At 36.4% G+C, this 19,260-nt stretch overlaps 2 protein-coding genes across 2 annotated transcripts; one reads left to right on the top strand and one right to left on the bottom strand.

Moving 5' to 3' along the window:
• Positions 1-1,396: 1,396 nt before the first annotated feature.
• LOC137734211 (histone deacetylase 5-like) lies at positions 1,397-2,810 on the top strand. The gene is made up of 5 exons (XM_068473512.1): positions 1,397-1,548; positions 1,689-1,801; positions 2,133-2,344; positions 2,489-2,553; positions 2,631-2,810. Exons 1-5 carry the CDS (start codon positions 1,489-1,491, stop codon positions 2,808-2,810), a joined length of 630 nt encoding a protein of 209 aa, XP_068329613.1. The 5' UTR covers positions 1,397-1,488.
• A 1,516-nt stretch (positions 2,811-4,326) lies between these two features.
• On the bottom strand, positions 4,327-5,994 carry LOC137733161 (acyltransferase Pun1-like). The gene has a single exon (XM_068472321.1). The coding sequence runs from the start codon at positions 5,932-5,934 to the stop codon at positions 4,501-4,503; it is 1,434 nt and encodes a 477-aa protein (XP_068328422.1). The 5' UTR covers positions 5,935-5,994; the 3' UTR covers positions 4,327-4,500.
• Positions 5,995-19,260: the final 13,266 nt, after the last annotated feature.

The following is a 19,260-nucleotide window of genomic DNA, read 5'->3' as shown; positions in this document are numbered from 1 at the left end:
TTTTTTTTTAAAAAAAAATATTTTAAATTTTTAATAAACCAGCCTCACAGGACGTGGTGGGAGGTAGGGCTTTTATTTATTTTTTATTTTTATATTAATACCGCACAATTTTTTTGGACATATGGTGGAGGAGAGGTTTTTTCTTTATACTGGACACGTTCTGGTCCTCCTGGACCCTCTGGATTTCGTAAATGAATAATTGGATTGCTCATAGCGGTTATAGTTAGAAACTAATATATGTTTATACACGAAGTTTGTGAAATTTATTATTTATTATTTTAAAATTGAAGGATAAAAGAAGAGAGAGCATAAGAGTGGGGGAGAGAGAAACGGGTTTAATTTTGTTATTTTAATGTTTTTTAAATTAAAGATGTTAATATTATTTGTAGATGATACTTCAACTAAAAAACAAAAAAAACAAAATTTTAGTTTGTGATATTACATTATTGTTCTTAATTTTTTTTTTTTTTGTGATAGATGACTAATTATCTTTTCACTTTCTTTTAGTTGACAAAGAGAATTCTATTAATATATAGTTTAGATTAGAAAGAATTTTTATCATAAATGATCATTGAAATTGACCCACAATATTAAGATAATTTCTAAAATTAAAAATCAATCAATATCGTTCATCTGTTTGAATTCTATTAAAAAATTCGTTACTATTCTGATGTGGCACATTACAAGCTCCCACTCAAATATTATAATGACATGTGGATTAGAAAATCAAATTAATTTTTTTAATTTAGTCCTTACACTCCTACCTAGGGGTGGGTTCAAAAAACCGAAAACCGAAAAAAACCGACAACCGAACCGGACCGAGGCCGAAAAAAACCGAACCGCAAAAAAACCGAATCGAAATTGTCAAACCGAACCGAACCGAATCTGACCAGTTCGGTTTCGGTTTTTGAGGCTCGGAAACCGAACCGATATATATATATATATATATATATATATATAATTTTTTTGAATATTTATAAATTGTTTAGTCATACAATCATAACAAAACAGAACCTATTGCCAAGTTGGTTTCAATGAAACTTTACAAGCTGAAGGCATGGGTTCGAACCCTCATGCCTCCAGGATTTGTGAGGTTATTTTTAATTTTTTAATGTTTTTAACAAAACCCTTAAGCCTTAACAAATAACAAAACCCTTAAGCCTTAACAAATAACAAAACCCTGCCCTGACTCCCTGTAACTAAAGCCGCCGTTGTAACCCTAACCCTTAAGCCTCTTCTCTCTCGTTCCCTACTTCCCTTCCGGCCTTCCCTGCCTTCAGTTTTTCTTCTTCAGTCTCGCGCAGCCTGAGGCCCTGAGCCAATGAGCCTCATCTCTCTCTCTCGCTCTGTCTCTCTCAATCTCTCACACGGTCACACGACTCACACCTTGCCCTCGCCGCCAGCGCCAGTCTTTGATCTCGCCGTCAGCTTGTTCTTGCCGTGGCTATCATTAGGCCTCCAGGACATCATGCGGAACAAAACAAAGCTATGGGATTTTGTCTGTACAACAATGTAGCTATTGCAGCAAGTGTCCTTTTAAATGAAAAGGTATGACCTGCCTTGTAGTTATTCAGAAATTAGAACTTCACTTTTGAGCCTTGCAGTTTCCTTTTATTTTATTTTCTTATGAAACGTGGAATACTTGTTTTGAAAATTCAACTGTTTTTTTCACACGTTCTAATTGACAGCCAGAATTGGGTATCAACAAAATTTTAATCGTTGATTGGGATGTGCATCATGGTAACGGTACTCAAAAGATGTTCTGGAAGGATCTTCGTGTTTTATTCTTCTCGGTTCATAGGTATGCCAGAATTTTGAATTGATACTTGTTCTTTTCCTTGATCTTCTAAGCCTATGTTTAACATAACAAAGTTGAAGTTAGATTCCATCATGTAGTGTTTTGTTAAGATGTGCTGCTTGGGATTCCTTTGTTCTTTTCTTGAATTTAAGTTTCCTACAAGGTTTTTATTTACACTTTTCAAGGATTCTGTAATTTTCAATTTTCTAACTTCTATCATTGTATCAAAAGTTATCACATTGGAGCTTGTAGTATGTAACTTGTTTGGTTGACTTGTCTTGCATAAGATCAAAGTTCTAATTCTGATGACAGTATGGTGTTGTGCTTTTTTCAGGCATGAGTTTGGAAGTTTTTATCCAGCTAATGGTGACGGCTTCTATACTATGATTGGAGAAGGACCAGGAACAAGATACAACGTTAATGTCCCCTGGGAAAATGGCCAGTGTGGGGACGCAGACTATTTTGCAGTTTGGGACCATGTTTTGGTTCCTGTTGCCAAGGTGTTTAATCCAGACTTAATTATGGTCTCTGCAGGATTTGATGCAGGTTGGTGGGCTAACTTTCTCTGTTTAATGCAGGTTGCAGAATGAGTTTTCATTTTATTGTGTGGATAGTTTAGCTTGCAGTAGTACTTATCTTTGATTTCTATTTAAGTATCATAATTGTTAATTTTCAAATTTGTTGAAACAGCTGCTGGTGATCCTGTAGGGGGTTGTCGTGTCACACCATATGGATACGCAGTTATGTTGAAAAAGGTCATTTTACAGTGTCTCTTTTCTCATTAATGTGGCCTTGATTATTGTATGTTTGACATATTTTTATTGTCTCTCAGTTGATGAGTTTTGCCAACGGAAAAATCGTGTTGGCTTTAGAAGGAGGATACAATCTCGAATCTATTGCAAGTTCAACTCTTTCTTGTGTTGAAGTTCTGCTGGACGACAATCCTATTCATGGGTCTTCAGAGGCATACCCATTTGAGTCTACATGGCGTGTGATACAAGTGGTATATTAATGTTGAAATAGGACTTATTACAAAATGGATGCAAGTTGTTTTCATATACTTTTTTTAAGCTACTTGGGGAAAAAAGCAAAAAAAAAGAAAAAAAAAAAAAAAACCGAACCGGGCCGAAACCGAACCGAAAAAACCGAACCGAATACAAACCGAACTGAACACAAACCGATAGAAAACCGAACCGAACCAAACCGAACAATAATTTCGGTTCGGTTTCCGGTTTTTGCAAAAAACCGAACCGAACAGAACCGAACCCACCCCTACTCCTACCTCTCCTCCTCTTCTCCTTTTCGTGTTTCCATCAACAAAGAAGACAACCATAAAAAAGAGCGAATTGAGCGATTCCAACCGCAATCTCATGAGGTTCGGCTTTGGGTTTCCTTCCCTGATTGCGAAAAATAAGAGGGAATGGTTGCTTGAACTGATCTCCCTCGCCAAAGATTCTCGCATTTCAAGAATACTCCCTTTCTTTTTCTGCAATTTTTCTGTCCTGGTCCTTCGAGAAAGTCGATTTTTCGCCAAATATGCAATTGAATTTTGTTGTGAATCCACAATATAATTTAGGTTCTGGGTCCCTCAGCACCTTGGCGCATTCCTTCTGCGTACCATGAAAACGGGACCTAAGGCAGTTCTTTATCGGATAAATTACATTTTTAGCAAATTAACGAAAAATGTTTGAAAACTTTGAGTTTTAATGTTAAGGACAAAATAAAAAGTAAAGTGAATAGTAGCAGGATTGACCTTTTAGTGTAAAAATATGGTTTTTCGTTAAAGTGAACAGTACTGTAAGTTTTTTGTTAAAACTCCCATTCTACCTCAATTTTGAGTTACATAATAAACTCATACTTTAATGCTTTGAACATTATAATGTCCTACATTAATTTAGAGTTTCATTATAGTATCATACATCCGTTAGCCAATCCATCAAATTGATTGATGTGGCAATGTAAAACCCATATTTTTGCTGATGGGGATTTATTTTCAGACACAGTAGAAATCTAACATATAACCCAAAAGCTTCTCAAACTTCACAGATTCACACTCTCGTTGCGTGGAGAATCATGCCATGCTCAGGCTCAATGACCATGGTATAAACTGGAGAATGCGGGTATGTTGGCGAGAGGGAGAAACTGAACTTTGACAGAATCAAAGAAAGCATCACCTTAAGTTCTATCATGGCTAAGTGTCGGCCAACACAGATACGAGGACCGTTTCCAAATGGAAGGTTGTGAAGACTGGCAAGCCGAATGAATTCCATTGGCAAATCTTTCTGGGTTGAACTTATGTGCGTCTGGCCCCCATAAATTTACAGATGACTTATAAGGAATTCATCGTTGGCTTATCTAACATCTATTCTAACAAAATATATTGTTTGACCTAAAAAACAAAAAAAAAAATGAAGCAGATTGAACCTTGATCGGTTGTGCTTGCTATAATACTTATTTCATTGACAAAAATAAAGGATAAGATTACATTCATAACATGACAACTTACATAACGAAAGATAACATCTTGTCAAAACTTACTCCTAAAGCGTTAAAGACGCGTATTAATAAAGACTTAATACTAATCAAACAGGAAAACAAATAGGATACAATCATAATCTTTATTATACTAGAAAATTCCAATAAAGTATAAAAAGAACAAAACTCCAAACTTAAAAATAGACCAAATTCCTAAAGAGCAAAATTTATATCCTCGCCATGGTCCTTGGAAAACCCTGGACCAACCCGGAATGGCCAATGCTGGGGTTGACAGAACAAAATGCAAGAAGCTCTTGATCAGACTCAAATATGGCCATTTCTTTTTCATCCAGGGTCACCCAAGCTTCGATACCATCTTGCTCTTTTGTGGCAACCAAAACAATTATGTTCTTGAGGACACTTAGGCTGGTGACCCACGCAGGTTTCTCCCATCCAAAATCTATTTCATACAGAGGAAGCTGGCACAAACTTGTGGTTTTATAAACATTTACGATGTTATTGCTATTAAAAATATCAGCACTCTTTCTTAGAGACTCAGATACCACTAAGAATCCATTCTCACCTTTAAATCCGCTGGCCTTCTCATTGCGAAATTCTGTCACTCCTTGCGTCATTTTGCTCACCAAATCGTGTAATTCAGTCTCATTTTCTTTTAACAACACTGGAATTGTCCAAAACCAATTCCCCATGACATTTTCTGATATCTCCGGGATGATTCTTTTGCGGAAGCTCACCATTTGGGACACCACCGTTGGCTTGATCGAACTCTCAGGCTTGCACTGATGAGAAGCAGCAATAGAACATCTCAAAATCATAGCCAAAACAAGTTGTATGGTTGATGGGATGAAGGTTTGGACAACACTTCCAATTTTTGTCTTGAGACTGACTACCTTCGAGACATCGAATACAAACCTTCTTGCAACTAAACTTTGACTCTGGATTTCCAAGGATCCCTTGATGGACGGCAAGGATAGCTCTCTAGGCGGCAACAAAGACCCTCCAATAAACTCCGGCGGAACCAATTGCTGTCCGAGGGCTCCATCATCACGATTTATCGCTGCCCATGCTTGCACGAACGTGAGGACTGATGCTGCATCTGCAATCTTGTGCGAAGGGGACACAGCAACAACAATTCCTCCACAGTTGAAAACGCTGATTTGAACCAGCAAAAGTGTAGATCCCAAAGCTACGTTGGCAGTTTCAGGATCATTTAGGGCCTTTAAGCGGTCGAGTAACTCGGGATTGGGTTGTCTGAGAAGGTCTGAAAGCTGGCAGTTAACTCGGGCTTCCAGAAAATGAGCCCCTTCATCATTGCACTCAACTAACGCCGGGCTTTTGAGTTGGCCAGCCATTGGATAGAAATGAACTAGAGTTTTGGATAGAGAATCTTGCAAGCGTTTAGATTTTCTTGTAGTACTCTCTGAAGGTTTGGAAGCAAAATCCGAAGCATTGTGGTTTGGGAAGAACCATAGGATGGTTCCATATAAAGTAGAAGGCATAAGTTGGTCCACAAGAGAGAGGTTAAGAATTCTATTGTGAGGAGGAGTTGGAGATGATGGTTTGATGGTCTTTCTTGAGGTTATTTCCACCAGTGAATTGATATCACAACTACTGAGTACTGTACCATGTCGAATTGCCATTTTTGATCGAGTTGGAGATGAGGGTTTGAGGGGTTTGGTGGTCTAGATTAAGGTAGAAAATTAATTAGGAGGAAGTCGTTTGTCAGAGCGATCTTGGAGAATTTATAGAAACCGAAGAGATTGTTTAACAGCCACCGACCATTTTTTTTCCTTTAATATTTCCCCTCTTGTAGGAGAAATTTTTTATTCTGACCAAAACACAGGTGGTACACTACGTGCTTTCATATAAGTGATGAAAAAATTTATTTTTTTATGTTATTAACATTTTAACACACATATTCCATCATTTATATACTGACACATGATGTAGCATTCTATGTTCCGATTACACCAAAAAATCTCTCACATTATAGATAGAGTGTGCAAGTACTCAGATTAAGTAATGTTCATTAACTAGGAAAAAAAAAAAACCAAAAAAATTAACTAGAAACAAGCATCTAACGGTTGGATTTGTAATCGTTATAGGCTCTTGCAAGCAAATGTTGACCCAAGTTTAATCATCAAAATTGCACGTCATCTTCACATCATATAGCGTTAATAGAACTTTATAAGGCTGAATATTTCATTACCCTTAAACCAACTCCAATGGTGGGCTAAAAACCAAATTACTCCACAAAATTTCCCCCCAAACCCACTCCAACCCAAGGGGAAATTTTGGGCTAAATGCTAAATGCTAAACCAATGTCAAATTCCTCCCAAAATTTAGCCCAGAAATCGGAGTGGACTCCACCCAATATTTATCAGAATTTAAATTTTTTTTGGATTAAAATGTTCATAAAATTAATTTACGATATTCTATATATTTATTTTTTTTGAATTTATTTTAACAAAAAAAATAGCCTAAGTTCATTCTTTAATAATCCCGGGCTAAAATTTTAGACTAGAACGGTTGGAGCAGAAAAGCTGTTTCTGGGCTAAAAGTTAAATTTTCCGGGCTAAAAATTTTGGTTTTTAGCCCAACCATTGGAGATGGTCTCATTAATTCTGTAGTGTTTACAATATATAGGCACATATGCTTTAATCTATAAGAAAAGATATAGAATGATTACAGTTTAATATGGACAAATCCTACTCCTGGTGAAAAAGGACTTCTGAAATATTTACAATTTATTACTTAAGTCAACACTCCCCTCATGTTGGTGCATAGATATCTTACATGTCCAACTTGACAAGTAAGTCATTAAACACTCTACTACACATTGCATGAGTAAGAACATCACCAAGTTGTTTCTCTTAATTTATGAATGGAACTGACACAATTTCCTCTCGAGATTCTCCATAATCATCAAAGCGTCTATCAAGCTCCACATATTTTGTTCTATCACGCCGTACAAGAGTATCTACTATTTCTCTTGCAAACTATTGACACATAACAATTTCATCGCTTCTTTTGGTTTGAAACCAAGACATTGCAAAATTTTACGTAATCAAGGGAGTTCACACATTCCTTGTGCCAAGCCCCTATATTTAGCCTCGGCAGAAGACCTTGACATCACTTTTTGTTTCTTAATACCCCATGTAACCAAGTTACCTCCAACAAGCGCAGTGCCATACCCCTATATTTAGCCACAACAGAAGACCTTGTGCCATATCCCTATCATACTCATTCTTTATTTACTACTTTGTTTATTGATATATGTGTTTGATGCGTATGAATATTATCTAATTGATTGAATTTACATGCAAATTATGAGTATAATGATTTTTATTATCCTACAACTAGAGCCGTAGATTATGATGATAACTGTTTCGCAGTGATTTGAAAGCCCCAATAATTCTGTTTTCTCTGTCATTGACTTCCTGGGCAAGGCTAACCCCGCCCTACGTTGATTGCTTCAAATAGAAGTTGAACCTTTTATATGCCATTGCATCTTCTAGGGTTATCAGACGCATAAGTCAACAAAGAGATTTTCTGTAATCATATTTTATAGATTTTTTTATTTTTATTTTTATTCTTTTTTTATTTTTTTTTATTTTTGCTCATGGCACCACTACTAATAATAGTACATGACAGGAAGCATCAATCATCATGGGATTTTTTTTAATTTTTATTCTGTCATCTCCATCGCCTCTGTCTTTCATAAGGAATAATCTGCACTGGTTTTATCCCTTCTCTTAAAGGCGGAGGCAGTAACAAGTGGGCTCTAGTACAGAGGGAATTTTAGTTGTTTAATGTTAAAAATACTAATAATTTAGACTATTTTATTATTTTTAACTGTTATAACCTATCGTATAAGTAAATGTTTTGAAATATAAGACTACTTTTTAAAAAATGTAAGAGTTGATAACTATTAAAAAAATATTTATTTTAATAAATATCAAAATTTAATAATTTATATTTCCAATCATACATACACATCTCTAGTTTATAGGTTTATAGGTCTTTTTATTTGATTAGTTTCTAGAGAGTAGTTTATAGTGATTAGTTTAAGTTTCTAGGGATAGTCATCCGGTTTTAAAAAGTAGGTTTAATATTTTATTATTTTTGGTTTCTTAAGAGTACTTTCTTAATTTATTTTTTACTTTTGGGGTACAACAGTGCCCGTTTTTCATTTTTCAAAAGGCTTTCTTTTTTTTTGTAGTTCACATAAATCAAGCATACAAGCGAGAAAGTTTATTGTTTTTTCTCATAAATAGGTAAGTTTTTTGCCACTTTATTCTTAAGTCTTGATGATTTTATTTGTTTATTGCTTTAATTTTAAGAGTTCGTACTTTAAAAATTCAGTTTCAAGTTTAATATATTTTTTCTGATAATCTGATAGATTTCTTAGAAATATAATTTATTATATAAACTTGTATTATTGTTGTTCAATTTGTTAGGTTAACATTAATGAAGAGGTTAAAAACTATTGATTCATTCTTAAAAAAAAAAAGATGATGGTGATAAATTAGAGAGTGACATACCTTCTGAATAGGTACTTTTTCAATTTGTTAGGTTACGTTCAATTTCATTAAGGATCAAAGGGCACAACTTGAATATGTACTTTTTCTTTTATTTGTTAAGTTGTTATGACAAGATTGATGATGTATATTTCTTTCTACTATAAGTTGCAACTTCAAATATTTTCTTTGTTAAATCTAGTTGAAACTTGCTTTATTCATAGTTAAATTTCTTACTTTAAATTATTGCTTTCAAGCTTGTTATTGTGTAACTTTCTGTAAGTAACAAAAAAATTTAACTATTTGATCTCGTAGTATTAATTTAGTTTTAGCCCACTCACCAAATAATTCTTAACTCTGCTATTGCCTTCTCTATCCTTTTTTTTCGATCCCATATCATGGGATTTGGAATCAAAGGCATCAACTATCATCAAAATCAAGGGCATGAATTTAAACAACGTAATAAAATGGTAGCAGCGACCATGGAAGGGATAAAACGCACATAAGATGGGAGATCAGTTAAATTAGGGTAGAGAATAAATGAATGTGGAAGGGAGATGGAGAGTTGTTTTATTTCTTTCTCATAATAATTTAATTGTAATTTATGTTTACTTATTTCCATGTCATTGCCACATCACCTACTAGTTTAATGATTATCATGTTAACTTTTAATTATGACCAATAGACGTAAAAGGATTCAAGAGCTAAACCCGAAGAATGTGGTAACTGTTTCGTAGTGATTTGAATACCCCAATAATTGTAGTTTTTCTGTCATTGACTTTCTGGGCAAGGCTAATCCCTGCCCTTCGTTGACTGCATCAAATAGAAGTTGAACCTTTTATCTGCCACTGCACTTTCTAGATTTATCAGATGCATAGATTGATTTATCAAAGCAGTTTTTGTAATAGGATTTTTGCAGGATACTTATAACAAGGTTTATTTATTTTTTTATTTTTTTATTTTTTTGCAGTTAATAAAAAAAAGAATTTCCAACCGTAGAAAATTGTTTGGTTATTTAATCACTAATATAGTTGCAAAGAACTATATATATAGGAGAAATCAGGTTCTCATCTCTCTTTCTTCTATTTCATTGATTAAAACCTTATTTCTTTGCAATTTTTGATCTAGGTCTTTAGGTTTTAATGAATGTCATTATTTCAATAATAAAATATTTACATATTACAATAATTAAATAAAATTTTAAAATATATTAATTTAGTATTAGAAATGTTACATTTGGTATATTTATATTTATGGCTATTCTTTGCATCATATATATTTAATTTTTAATTTTTGTAACCAATTCCCTTTTTTAAATTTGTACTAAATTTATTTTTAGTTTTAAATTGTACCCATATATTAATTTCTTTTTGTGACCTTTTCTTTAAAAGATTTATTTGTAGTTTAGTTTTTTTTTATTTGTACCCGTAATTTATCCATAATGTACCCATTCTACTTTATAAATGTACCACCTCTTTATATGTAAAATGAACCCATTCTTTTAATGTAAAATTTATAAATGTACCCCTTTTTCAATTTCAAATGTACTCTTATTTAAAAATATAAAATAAAACATTTTATTTTGTGAAAAACTAAAAAAATCTGAAAAGTGTAAGATGAATTATCAATCTTTGTAAGATTATAGGGAGAAATTAATACTAAAATTTAACATTTTGTCTATTAATTAATGTATTCAAATTAATAAATTTATTCTAAGATTTTTGTGACAATGCATCCCTAATTTCATGATTTTATGAAAATGCCCTTAGAGGCGAGGATGTTTGACTTTTGTTGACTGTCATTTAGTGATGCTTGCAAGTTACTATTTTAGCGTACTCTCAAAGTTCTCGACAGGACGATCGTGTAAGCGCAATTTGAATCGAAAATGGAGTTATGATAGGGTTTTACAGAACTACAAATCTGAAAAGTACTTTTGTAAAAATTACTATTTATTATTTTATATATATCTCTCATAGTTATTATATTATTATTGTAATATTAGTTGAGAGAAATGAAGGAAATGAGAAGGATGGACAGAGGAAAGAAGGGAGAAATGAGAGAAAATAGGGGGCTACTACCTAATCGGAGGAGAGAAGGGAGAAAGGAGAGAGAGGAGGGTGGATGCCCAATCAAAAAGAATAGAAAGAGAGTGACCAACCAGAGAGGAGAGAACGGAGGGGAAATGAGGGAGTAGAAGAGCACCGAATCACCCTTGACCTGGTTCCTCCCTGCCGACCGGACCCGATTTCAAAACACCCCAATGCCGATTCCGACGTTTTCCCGGCGAAATGACCGTCGCCACTACCCAAAACCAACTCCACGACTTTCCTTCTTCAAGTTCCACACCAAACCTAACTATTTTGAGATCGGCGGAAATTTGTCATTTTTGAATGTGATTCCTTCAACCACCACCACCATTAGCCTCCTTTTGAACCCAGGAACAAGTCCTAAGCCTTGGTTGGTGCGGCAGAGCACCAGAGTTAACGAATTAAAACACACCCTTTATAGGGTTTTTGGCAGTTCGTGGTAATTTTAGGCCACTTCCCGGCCGAATTGGACTTTAGCCTAGGTATGAAAGTTGTTCCTCTCATTGAGATCTTCATTCCTGTAAAATTTGGGAATTTTTGGAGTTGTTCGATTTTCCAGCGAATTAGGGTGGCTGACCGCCACGTGTAGCAGCGCGTAGCTAGTGGGCCGATGTTGCCTTTTTAAGTTAAATTCGATGTTCTTATTTTAATTTGATAACTGTTTGTTATAGTTCGATAGTTTGAACCTAGTATGGAATACTACGCCACTTGACTATTTTATGATTTGACGATCCGACCATTGGATCGTCACCAAACTTTAATATATTATAGTACGTAATAATTGAGGACCATAGGAACTAACGGATTGAGAATCCGAGGCACGGATCTTCCCAAATTGAATTTCTAAGTTTGTAAAACAAACGTTGATAGCAACCTAATTCTAGCAACTTGTGGAGATCCGACCGTTGGATCGTGAGGAAGCTTTAGCATGTTGTTCTAGAAGCTTAGTGTGGACTTTGGGAAGTTACGGATTAGAAATCCATGGGCGGATGTTCTAGATTGACTTGTATGGGGTTGTTGGGCCTCCTTAGTGTATTTCGACGCCCTGATTCCAAATTTGCACTTCGTTTTCCCAAATTTAATTGTTTTAGTGGAGTTTAACTAATGGGTCCTACTATTATACTTAGATGCGATTATTATCGGTGACTTCGGCTATTCTAGTTCAAACGAGTTCGACTCAACGATATGATCTATGAGTGGACCTTTTCTTTTATATAGTATAAATATATAAATATATATATATATATGTATATGATTGCTAGTTTCCATTTATACACTGAAAAAAAAAGAGTTTTCCACAATACTTCTAGATTAGCGTGACATTTATAAGATTTAGAGCATTGATAGAAATCATGACGTTATGCTACATCTTAAGGGATGCACAGGTATGCGCATTATTATTAATGCCTTAATTATAATTATGGCCATGAATAATGTTATGTTGAATAGAATTATCGAATCACTGTGGCATGACTATATACATTTTACCTGCTCATCATACATTGCTGCACTCGGTGTTAGTGCTCGCCCAGGGCCAGGGTCAGTTTTTCACGTGTATGTTCACAACCACACCGCATTGGAAAGCAATTAGTTTATCTTTTCGCATTGGAAAGCAGACCCGTATGGGTGTTGGGAATTGGTTTACCATCTCACACTGGAGAGCAATTAGTTTATCTTCTCGCATTGGAGAGCAGACCCATATGGGTGTTGGGGAATTAGTTTACCCTCTCACACTGGAAAGCAATTAGTTTATCCTCTAGCACTAGAGAGCAAACTCGTATGGGTGTCGGGGAATTGGTTTACCCTTTTGCACTGGAGATCAATTAGTTTATCCTCTTGTATTGGAGAGCATACCTATATGGGTGTTGGGAAATTGGTTTACCCTATTGCACTGGAGAGTAATTAGTTTACCCTCTCGCATTAGAGAGCAGACCCAGATGGGTGTTCGAGTAGTTGTTGTAGACAGCAGTTGACCCTGGCTTATGAATAACTTCTTGAATCTTCATTAAGAATAAAGAAATAGATTAACTGTGCTGGAAGGTAGAAACTGCATAACAAACTGGATAATCCTTGGCTTGCAAAGTCTTGTTTGTTGAGTTGCTTGAGACTTTGAACTTATTTGGAAAAGCCCTAACGAGGTTCAGGGGGTGATGAAGATTTCCCCTGCTTTCGTAGGCCGTGTCGTTGACCTGTCAAGATACTTGTCGCACCGGCCCTTACTTGTCAGTTTCTCTAGGTACTGCTTCCACTTCTAGCAGTCATTGGCAGTATGGCCTGATCCTTGATGGAATGCGCAATACTTTGTTTGATCCAACCTCGTAAGATTGCCTTTCATGGGTCGCGGCAGTTTAAACCAAGGTTTGTTCTTTAGCTTATGATGAATTTAGTCGATTGAAACTGTGAACTTGGTGAATGTTTCAGGCGTTGAGTCTTCTCTGGTCGGGGGACATTCCATATGCTTCTTTTCTGACTCGTTTTGTTAGATTTCTTGGCCTTGTCCCATAGTGCATGCTTCTTCGCCTCCTCTAAAGCATACGAATTTGCTATGGTCAGTTCTTCTCCTATGATTAATTTTCTGAATAAAGGGTGTTCGGTGGGAAGCCCATTTCTGATTGCTGCCGTTGCTATGTCTTTGTTGCAACCAACAATCTTGGCCTTCTCTGCCTTGAACATCTTGACATAGTAGCAAATTGTCTTCTAAGGGCTTTTTACGATGCTGAAGAGATGGTTGAATGTCATTTTGATTGAGCGGTTAGACGAATACTCCTTAGTGAAAACTAAGGAAAGTTCGTTGAAACTCCAGATTAATTGCGGTAGTGCTTGAGATGTCGGTCCAGATCTTCGTCTCCCTTGTAAGGAGTGAAGTGAGGCATAGTGTACCTGCGAGGTGGATCTGTCTGCTCGATCTCATCCGTGAATAGTGACCTACTTATGTTGGTTATGTCTCGTCGAAACGCATAGTTAGTAGCCTCGTTGCGCTGAAAATTACGCTATCGTTCAGTAAAAGGCCTCTCAACTTCTTTTTCAATTTGCCTCTACTGGGGCAATGAAACTAATGGATGCCCTTAGTCGTGACCTATTGGTCTAGGCCGTTTTTCTCTATGCTTAACTCATTTATCTCGTGGTTATGGTGTATGTGGCACATTCCTGGCAAGGGAGCGGGCTATTCGTAGGCTACTGGTTGAACTTAAGTTAGATTGAGTAACTGCTTATTTCCATTCGCCGTGCTGCCTACTCCGTTGTGAGGTGAAGAATGTTCTTTGCAAGTCTCGTTATGAATAAACACTTCGTTTGGAAGGTTGTCCATGTTGATAATCGGAGTGTGGTCTCAACCGTGAACATATGCTTATTTGTGGGCTTGATCAGAAATGCACGTTCCTCCGTGAGCTAAGACGAGAGTATACACTATCTCGAGGACCCAGGCAAAGCGTAAACTGCTAGAATGTTCGTATCATGGATGGTTGAAGGGTTGATTGTCGGGACACTGCTGGAGAGGTCCGTCGCCTACCCTTGTCACGCTTTGGGACACCTCATCTAGGGCATGTTGCATCTCCGTGCACTGCAAGAGCTAATTCACCAAGGTCGTTTGCTGTGCTAGGGCGCTTGTTAACTTTATGACTTGTCGGGATAAATGTTGTTCACCATTCAAGTTGGAAGAGCTTGGACAGTATACGTATTGAACCGAGAGCATTTTTACCCCATTTATCTAAATATGGGATAGTTGAATAGGTCTTGGATTGGTTTGGGTTGCTTGAAAGGCCATAGAAGTAAGCTGGGCTATGAGAATAAGCTGGATTTTGAATTGGGCCACGGAAATAGGTCGGATCATTGGAGCGAATCGGATCACTAGCGTGGGCTGAGCCACATGTAGGGCACATGAGCGTTGGGCTTGCCTCATTCTCGAAGCTGCTTAGGCCGTCTGTTGTGCGTAGCGGGCCTGGGCCAGGCTTTGCAAAATGATGCGGGCTTGGGCTTACCGTTGCTTCGTGGCGTGGGCCTGGGTGTTCCAGGCTTTGGCTGCTGGGGTGTGGGCCTGGATTGCTGAAGTGGCAGCAAGTTGGGTTACATTCAAATGTTGTACCTTTTAGGCCGTGGCCTATTCAATCTGGGATGGCTGCCTTGTGGCACGGGCTTAGGCCTGTTGCTACGAGGTGGCCTGCTCATCGTGGGTATGGATCTTGCCATGGGTGGCCATGGTGGTTACTGTCGTCGTGGCCATTGTGGTGGTTGCTGCGGTGGTGCCACTTCACTTGTCGTCGCATTGAGCCTCATAGATCGCCGTGGTCCCAATTCTTGAACGTTGGAATTTCCATTCGTCAAGGTTTCTGAATCTTTTGTCATTGTACTTTTCTTTTACGTTTATTCAAAGAATTTTTATAAAAAAAATTCTAGGAATAAGAATGTAAAAAAAATTTACAAATGAACAAGAAAGCGAAAAACCTTGAATGCGAGAGTCTTCTTCGAGTGTGTGAATCAAACTCTCAATGAAAGCACCAATTTGTGGATGCAAATTTCTGCCTTCTTCTTCTTGGACGAAAATGCACCTGCAAAACAATTAACACCTTATGTGTAAACACGAAAATTCTGTAACGAATGAAACGAGAACACGTTTACAAAGTAGATTTGTATTGATGAATTTATAGGGTTACAATCTCTATTTACAATTTTCCTCTGATTTAGTCTCCAAATTTGATGTAGTATATAGGTTGTTGATCCAAGGATCGCGATGACTTGATCTCGGACGAACGAATGAACAATTACTTTAAGTTTTGAGCTTGAAACAACACTTGGATGGTCCTCACCTCAAAGCTACGGCAAAGATAGTATGAAGGAAAAATTTGTAAAAAACAAGTTTATTTGAGCAACATCTATGCATGCAGTTAAAGGTGGAATCATGCTTCTATGCACTTAAAACAAAACTTTACCCATGAAATTCATGGCATAGTAATTGTGGTGAACCAAGACTCAACTCAAGAAAAAAGTGAGTTGAAAAATATTATACCTTTGTTGAATCCTCTTTGCATAAGCAAAGGCTAATCACCCAAGAAAGAGGGCCTTCATTCCTTCTTAGCTCCACTGGATTTCTTGGAGGAGGAAGCTAGAATGGATTCTTCAAGTTCCCAAGAAATGGAACCTCTAAGTTTCCGCACCAAGGAGGGACCTGAAGAAGAGATGAGTGACATTGGAGGAGGATTGATACTAGTAAATCCCCTCCAAGGGGGCCGATCTCCTAGAGAGAAAAGGTGAGCTTTAGGGCTTCCACAAACCATGAGTGACACCTAGTAGTATGTCATGGTTACCCAAGCTAATCAGAAGAGATGGAGAACCTATTCAGTTTGGGATTACAATGTAATACGGTCTTTCTCTAATACAATACTCTTGACCACATTGTTTGGTTTGATAGTTTATTCATGTTTACTATCCAATGTGATTCTCTTACTTATATGAATACCTTGAACGTGATTTGGAATGACTTCCTAAATCTCATTCATACTCTAGCCAGAGATTCTTAATCATATCATAGAGTATTCTCCATCAAACGGTTTGAAGGTTAGAGATCCCTTGTTGTGCATTCATTTGCCTCTGTGGCTAAGTGGCTTAATCCTAACTATGTCGGGGACACCCTCTGACGGAGTGACTTTGACATAGTCAAAGATCAATGACCTAACCATAAGACAACTATGATGCCTCATGTCAAATGACTACTTTGCATTATCCTAACCATGAGTTCTCATGTGACATGAGTATGAGAACTCCTTGTTGATCGTGTTCAGTGGACTCATTCTTTATTAAGCACCTACATGCTTGTCTTGGTGTCAGTCACGCCAATGACATAGCACGTACTGATCTTAACGAACTGTCAATGCCTAATTGGCAATCCGTTAAGATATGTATACAAAAGAGAATGGTCTCATGAATCTAACTTCTTTAGATCACATTCTCCCAATCACATATTCCTTGGACTTATCGTGTTAAGCATATAACATTTATATGAGATGGCTTTAAACAATAATCTTTGCCCTTTATATTAAGCTAGATTAGTTTAACATGTTAAATGTCCGTAAAGTATCATTATATGATTGGCTCTAAGGCACATTTCCAACAATCTCCCACTTGCACTAGAGCCAATCATCTTGGTCATCAGTGATGATACCTCTTCTGAATTCATAGAAGCAACCTTGAGAATAACGACATCATCTTGTCCATGATTCTCAATCATGTGGTTTAGTCTTTCATTTAAGTTTGGATCTTGATGAGACCTTAATTCCCTGGCTTAAGCTATCACCCCATTAGTGTTGTAGTCTGGGTACACTAAAGATACTTTTTGGTTGGAATCGAATAGAGAGTTCATAAATGAACTTTCCCATCCAAACAACATTGTTGTAAGCTTCTATATGGCAATATATTTTGCATGCATGATGGAGCACACTAAAGTCATTACTTATAACATTTCCACCCAAATATCTCTTTAGTTATAATAAAGAGATATCCAATGATGGATACGATATTTGATTCATAATCTAATACATTTATGCTTCCATTACGTTACTCTAATTCTTCCTCATTCTTAAGGAATCTATCCTTTAGTATTTCTTAAATACTTAAGGACTCACTTGACAGTTGCCATGGTTATGATCCTGGGCTTGCACTGATATCGTCTTGTACTGATCTTGGTACAACTCGTATCAACATTTTTCATACAATATGAAATACGTAAATCACCTTTCTGCGTATGTATAAAGGATTCTATTCAAGAACAATTTACAACACCTTTGAAAGGTGTGTTCTTGACGCTTACAAGACATTTCTTGCAGATACTCCATTATCCATCCTTTCATAAAAGCAGTTTATTCCCTTGGAGTTATTTTGCCTTCTTCATTTGACTTCTCCATTGACTACAATAGTCATGGTCCCTAAACTCCCACTATCTCTCTTGAAACTTATTTCAATTGTGTCATACACATCAAATAATTTGGAGAGCGTGCGGTTATTATTCACTATATAGTTTACAATAAACTTTGTGAACCATTTGGATAGGGACACAAAGTTGAAGTCCTTGCCTAGTTTCCGTCTCTTGAAGTGGTTTAACACTTCAACACTCAATGATTCAAAATCATGATAAGTCCATGTTGAAGCACTATTTTTGTTAATCAACCATTATGTTCTAAACATGATTACAAACTTTCAAGAGTTGTTCAAGGCACCTCTCATTTCTTCATAGAACAATTTGTAAGTGAAGAATTATGACACTAAAAGTGTCTATGTCTTTGTGCTAATATTCTCAAGTTCCTTTGTTCATACAACAAAGGAATAAGCATTTGTTGTTTGTGTTGTCCTCTTTATGATATACTTGTCTAACAAGTTCTTCCAATGATACATTAACAATAGGAAGATTGTAAGGATGAGACTACTTAGGTACATATACAATCCATTCAAGACAATCTATGGGATTGTGGTACCAAGTCTGTAAACTAAAGCCTTTGGCTTTTTCTTTCTCAAGTTTTGGATAGCATTTGCAAATATATCGGTAAATAAATACATAACAAATATAAATTGATTGATTTCAAGCTATTTGATCCGGGTCTTTAAATCAAATAGCACCACCCACTATTTTTGGCAAATTTCATATCCCTCATTGGAATTCGAGAGTTTTGGAGGAAACTCTTAGTAGGGTATGGGAGACTCACTATTACCAAGCCTGCCTCACAATGATATGAAGTTGGCTAGCATCAATAATAATGAGAGAGTACGCTTACTCATTTACATCTCATGTAAGTACCCATCTTATTTGGCCTTTAGAGAAGATGCATCATAACGATATGATGTTGGCTCCATTGCACTTAGTTAAGTCATTCCCACCATGCAAGTTCGGGTAGGGGTTCAAGAACAACCTCATAATGATATGATGTTTATCATTCTCATTGCCTACCTTCACAACTGGTGTAAGTGCAAAATTTCCAGTCGAATTTTTATTAAAACAAATAGAAGAAAATTTTTAAGATATTTTGTAAAGATCAACCATGACATCCATGCTTTTGGTAAAAATAAAAGTTGTAAAAGCCAAAGTCACATTATTGGAGACACTTTACACCACAATAGAATCTTTATTAAAACAAACAAGAAGAAAAAGCTAAGATGTTTAGTAAGTTGATCTGGAAAGACCTATTCTTTCATTCTTTATAGATTTCCATTTTTCTTTTCGCATGGAAAGTCACATTACAGGAGAAACTTACATTTCAATCAAATCTTTATTAAAACAAAGAAGAAAAGAAGTTAAGATATTTTGTAAAGATCGATCTTGACTTGTAAGTGAGAAGTTTTAAGTTCGATTCTAGCCAAATGCGAATTTGAACCACAT

The sequence above is a fragment of the Pyrus communis genome, chromosome 5 (genome assembly GCF_963583255.1).
Source record: "Pyrus communis chromosome 5, drPyrComm1.1, whole genome shotgun sequence".
NCBI lineage: Eukaryota > Viridiplantae > Streptophyta > Magnoliopsida > Rosales > Rosaceae > Pyrus > Pyrus communis.
The sequence above is the reverse complement of the archived record's forward strand: the minus strand, read 5'-3'. Positions and strand labels throughout refer to the sequence as shown.